The sequence below is a fragment of the Mus caroli genome, chromosome 3 (genome assembly GCF_900094665.2).
Source record: "Mus caroli chromosome 3, CAROLI_EIJ_v1.1, whole genome shotgun sequence".
Lineage (NCBI taxonomy): Eukaryota > Metazoa > Chordata > Mammalia > Rodentia > Muridae > Mus > Mus caroli.
Genome location: NC_034572.1, coordinates 96921815 through 96927542, shown reverse-complemented (window position 1 = coordinate 96927542; position 5728 = coordinate 96921815). Strand labels below are relative to the sequence as shown.

The following is a 5728-nucleotide window of genomic DNA, read 5'->3' as shown; positions in this document are numbered from 1 at the left end:
CCTCCCTCCCTCCCTCCCTCCCTCTCTCCCTCCCTTTATTTTTTATGTGTTTGGGTGTTCTGTTTGCATTCATGTCTTTGCATTATGTGCTGGCAGTGAGTGCCTGAGAAGGCCAGAAGAGGGCATCAGCTTCCCCGCAATTGGAGTTACAGTAGATTTTGAGATAGCATGTGGGTGCTGGGAATGGAATTGGGGTATTCAGGAAGAACATCCAATGGTTTTAATTGCTGAGCAAATTCTCCAGCCTTTTGTAATCACTTTTCTTAGTTGTACACCTGTACCCCTAGTTTAAACTCATTCTCTAAGTTAAAATAGCAAACTTTTGAAAGTCCCCTTCCCCGTCTGTGTGTGTGTGTGTGTGTTGCACACATATGTTTATCTGTATGTATTTTATTGGATGTTTTTCATAATTGATTTTTGGAGATGATGGTGACTAAAGAAAGAGGTAGAATAGAATGTGATGTACTTGGAATTCATGTAATATTCATGTAATAAAGCAATTATTACTACTTTTTGAGAGCTCAGGATGGAACTCAGTCATAGAGGACTTTGTATCATATATACAGCTCTAGGTTTGACCTCAGTACTCAGTTCTCCCTCCCCCTGTCTCTCTGTATGTGTGTATTTTAGTAGAAAAAATGTTATCTTTTACTAGGTTATATATAATATATATGGGAAAAAATTACTAGCAATTTACCACATGAATTGCTAGGGAAACTGTATACAAAGATAGAAATGAGAAAAAAATATTGGGTTGAAATAAAGGCAAAGTATTTAGAGTGAATTTGTAGCATATTTTCTCACAATTGGAGCAGATGTCCATTTTTTATTTTTTTTTTCACAGAAAATTTCCCTATTTTATTTTTTCCTATCACTTTAAAAGATGAATTAGACTGCACAGCTAAAACATTGTGGAGTTTGAAGTTGACAAGGGCTTTGAAAAAAAAACAAACAAAAAATTAACATGGTTTTATTCACTTTTGTTCAATGTAGAAAATACAGGCATCTTTACTGGAATCACCTGAAGCCACTAGTTGGAAATTTGATTCTAAAACAACTCCTTCACAAAATATATCTCGGCTTTCCTCATCAATGGATAGTGGCAAATCCAAAGATAACAGAGATAATCTGCGGGCATCTGCCAAAAGCATTTTACCTACAACAGTTACAAAGGTTTGTTAATAAATTTCTAAGATGATAGTAATTTTTTAATAAAAAAGGTTTGGTTTTGTATACCATAGATTCATACACATATAAAACTATTTTTATTTTGCAAAGACCTTTCAGCATGAAATGGTTTGTTTTTTAAATCATTTTTTCTTCATTATGCCCAAACTTAATGGCATCTTGGGTAGGTTCTACAACTTGCTGGTCATTTACCAATGTATAGTGTTGAATATGAGAAGTCTGATTCTGATTTGAAGCTTTATAGCACTGTTATAATTACCACCCCATTGCCATTTGTTCTACATCATTTTTTTTTTTTTTACCTTTTATTTAGCAGTCATCTTGCAGTAATTGCCACTAGCAAGATGGTTCAATTTTATTTGCCTTCCACATGTTTTTATTTTTTATTTTTTTGAAACAAGGTCTTTCTTTGTAGTTTTGGCTGTCTAAGAGCTTGCTATGTAGACTAGCTAGCCTTGAACTCACTGAGATCCCCCTGCCTCTGCCTCTGAAGTGCTGGGATTAAAAGCATGTGCCATTTTATTTCAGAGTTCTTCCTCTGATAACTTCTGTTTTTGATCATCATAGGTTGGGAATGCAAAGACATTAACTTCAAAACTCCCAATCGTGCATGTAATAACATTGTTGGGGAATAGTTTTAGAAATAACAGATGGGAGAGGCAAGACAAGAAGGACCAGGCAGAGGAAAATGCTCAACCATTATACAATTTTAATAGATATTCCATAACTTAATAGAGTACTTAGATATTCCATAAGTGTGTCTGTAACTGGGACAAGCTTTCAGAATTGTCCCTTTTTTTATTGGATATTTCCTTTATTGCATTTCAAATGTTATCCCCTATCCTGTCCCCTCTTCCCCTGCTTCTATGAAGGTGTTCCTCTACCCAGCCACCTACTCCCACCTCCCCAGAGTTCCCAGGGACTAAACTTACACCAACTAAAGAGTATGGAGCATGGAGGGACTCATGGTTCCAGCTGCATATGTAGCAAAGGATGGCCTTATCTGGCATCAGTGGGAGGGGAGGCCCTTGGTTCTGTGAAGGCTTGATGCCCCAGTGTAGGGGAATGCTAGCTGCGTGAGGTGGGAGGGTGGATTGGGGGGAGCACCCTCATAGAAGCAGGAGAAGGGGACATTTTTACTAGTATATAACATTCTAGTATGTGATTGTGGTACAGTTTTTTTTTGATCAGTTGAGTTAATGAATACTTAGGTAGTTTTCAGGTTAGACTTTTATGAAAAGTGTAAATTATAGTACCTGACATACACATTTTAGTTATGTATGTACAAAGGAATGAAATTGCTAGATTATGAGGATATATTTATTTTAGTATATACTGCCACTTATTTCTTAGTGATTACCTTAAGGAATTTACATTGGTAAGTTAATTTACTAAAAAATTACTAAATTATGAATGGCAGTATATACTAAAATCTTCATACTCTAGCAATTATACCTAGAGCCAAAGAATGTTCTAATGGTTCTATATTTTTAGCTTTTCATTTTAGTCTTTCTAGTGGGCATGGTTACTTTTTTTTTCTTTTAAGTAAACTAATTGCAATTGTATATTTTCAGAAACTTGGTATAAGGTAACATAGAAGTTGTGTGTATCTTTTATCCAGGTTTTTCTACAACATGAAACATTTGTTAAAACCAAAAAGCTTACATTAGTATATTACTTACTAACAAAATTTGAGCTTTTACGTGAATTTTACAGTTTTTTATTTAAAGATAAATTAATATACTAATTGCACTAAATTGTCTTATCTCTTTATTCTTTGTCTTTTTTTATTATTTTGAAACTATTTTATATTGTAGCCAAGACTAGTCTGACACTTGTGCTCTGCTTAAATTCCTAAGTGCTTGGATTATAGATGTGCGACATCATGCCTGGCTTCTTGAGTTTTAATTTTTTTTAAAAAGATTTATTTATTTATTTATTTATTTATTTATTTATTTATTTATTTATTATATGTAAGTACACTGTAGCTGTCTTCAGACACACCAAAAGAGGGCATCTGATCTCATGGTTGTGAGCTACCATGTAGTTGCTGGGATTTGAAGTCAGGACCTCCAGAGGAGCAGTCAGTGCTCTTTAAAAAACAACAACAATAACAAAAAACCAAAACCAAACAAACAAAAAAGCATGGAAAATATTAGCATTTAATTAACCTCCTGTGTGGCTTTTAAACCACAAGAACATAGGTACCTCCAACACCCTTAATATTCTCTTCAGCTCTTCTGCTGAAGAATTTGGCTTTCACGATGACAGGTTGCTTAGTGGGGTTTCCCTTGTCCAGCCTGATTGAACAACATCAATGATGGGAGCAGCTCCAGTCTTGTTTTTTGCTGCTTTGACCCTCCAGTGTCTGCATGCTGGTGTCTGCATGCTGACCAAAACCCACAATTTATTCGGGTTGACAGTTGGGCAGAAGCTCTGGTTCCTCTTCAAGTGGTAATGCCTAAAACCAACTTTCCCAAAGTAACCTGGATGATATATGTCAAAGTTGATTCTGTGGTGATGCATGCCTCCAGCATACCTGCAGCCTCCTGGGTGCTTACAGTGCTTACCAATGTGGCCTTGGCTCACCTGACACCAAGAATTTCCAGGTCTTCCTCAGTCTGGATGGCATGGCGGTTGCAGAAAGGAAAGAGGGTGGCTCATGAAATCTCTGCACGCAGTCAATGCTCTTAACTGCTGAGCCATCTTTCCAGCCCTTATTTTAATTTTTAATGAAGGCATTTATAGCTACAATTTTTTCCTCCAAGAATTGGTTTTACTGTATCCCATAGACTTTCATATCCTATGGTTTCATTTTTATACATTTTTATACATCTCCGTTTTCTAGCTTCCTTGTAACTGTTGTTACATTTTTGTTTTAGTTTGTTTAAGACAAAAGTGTCTCTGTGTAGTACTGGCTGTCTTGGGACACTCTTCTGTAGATGAGGGGAGCTTCCAATTCAGACTTGCCTGCCTCTGCCTGTTCCTGTGTGCTGGTATTGAGAGTGTGACGCCACACCTGCCTATTATAACTCTTCTGAACTAATGAGCTAAGATATTTATGAGATAAGATAAGATGTTTATGAATGTGCTCATATGTTTAAATTTAACTAATATCCATTTGATTGCATTATAGAATCTTTTGTGTTTCCTTAGCTTCTGTTTAGGTGTTTTACTAATTAGTAAAAATGAGGTTTTGAAATCACTGGTTTTTTTCTGGTTATGGGTTCATGTGTTTTGAAGGTCTGCTTATAACATATTTTGATAGATTAAACTCTTAAAAATACCATTGTTTATCTCAAGTTTTGTTGAATAAGAATGTAGCTACTTCAAACTTATTTTCCTTAGTACAATACATAATTTTCTACCTATTATTTTTAATCTCTGCCACTAGACCTAAAGTTGGTCTTTTGTGAATAATAATCTACATCTTTTCCGCATAATTTATTCAATTACCCCTTTGTCCTTTAGAGTAATTATTGACATGGAATTAATTACTGACATGGTAGAATGTACTTCCATCATTTTGTTGCTTATGCCAAGTCTTACATTTATTTTTTGTTTCTTTGTTTTTTGTATTTCTCTTTCCTTTTAGGTTAAGTATATTCTTTTTAGAGTGACATTTTAATTTTGAGTTTTTACTGTTTAAAGAGTCATTGCTTAGTAGTGCTTTGACATTTATAGTGCCTTAAATGAAAATGATTTAATTAAGTTCTCTTTTGTGAAGTATGTACTGTTACTGCTGGTTGGGGTCTGGGCTAGGTGTTTCCAGGTTCTTGGCCTTTTATCTGAAGAATTTAAAATAAGGCCTCACATACATTTCTAAAACAGGCAAAGTAATCTTATTTGAAGAAGCAAAGTGATATTGCAAGTTATAGAGGGATCCATGGTCAAGACTGACAGTTGAGTGAAAGCACTCAAGAATCAGATTATTCTTAAAGTACCCCCCTCATGTGACTACTTTATAACAAGTGTAAATTATTTTATAGGTCCTTTAATTATCATTTCATCCTGAAGGGAATAGTTCATTTAACCATTAGCAAAGTACCATGGTAGAAAAAAAACTGTAAGGCAGTAAAATGAAAACATATCACACATGTCTACATTATGGAGTGTACTGAATGAGTCATGATAAACTAATAGTATGTATACTATTAGATATGTATGTCTTTATGTTCATCTTTCCTGCAAAAAGTTAGCTGAACGTTTAAAACAATGACTTGGGTCAAATTGCATCCTACTCCTAAGATTTTTGCTTATTTCAAGTTTTGTTTTTGGTTTTTTTTTTGGTTTTTCGAGACAGGGTTTCTCTGTATAGCTCTGGCTGTCCTGGAACTCACTTTGGCAGTTCTTCCAGAGTCAACTGAAGAAGTAACAAAATTCTAGGCCTTTAGGAAGAGGCTTGGGAAAGTGACCTTTGTGACTCATTGCTCCAAGGTATGCTAATCATACCTTGATAGCGACATTCCTTCCTCCACCTACCTGCTTCCTGGGTTCAAAGAGTGTTCATTCAAAGAAAGTCACCCTGACCAACGCAGGA

The 5728-nt window shown here is 35.3% G+C and overlaps 1 protein-coding gene and 1 pseudogene across 1 annotated transcript in view; one reads left to right on the top strand and one right to left on the bottom strand.

The window, feature by feature from the left end:
- The window catches only part of Sycp1 (synaptonemal complex protein 1), a 92027-nt gene that overhangs the window by 77209 nt on the left and 9090 nt on the right, over positions 1–5728 (top strand). The window contains exon 29 of the mRNA XM_029475543.1: positions 994–1173. Within this exon, the coding sequence (XP_029331403.1) occupies positions 994–1173 (180 nt within the window). The remainder of the gene's footprint in view (positions 1–993; positions 1174–5728) is intronic.
- LOC110290979 lies at positions 3374–3820 on the bottom strand (annotated as a pseudogene).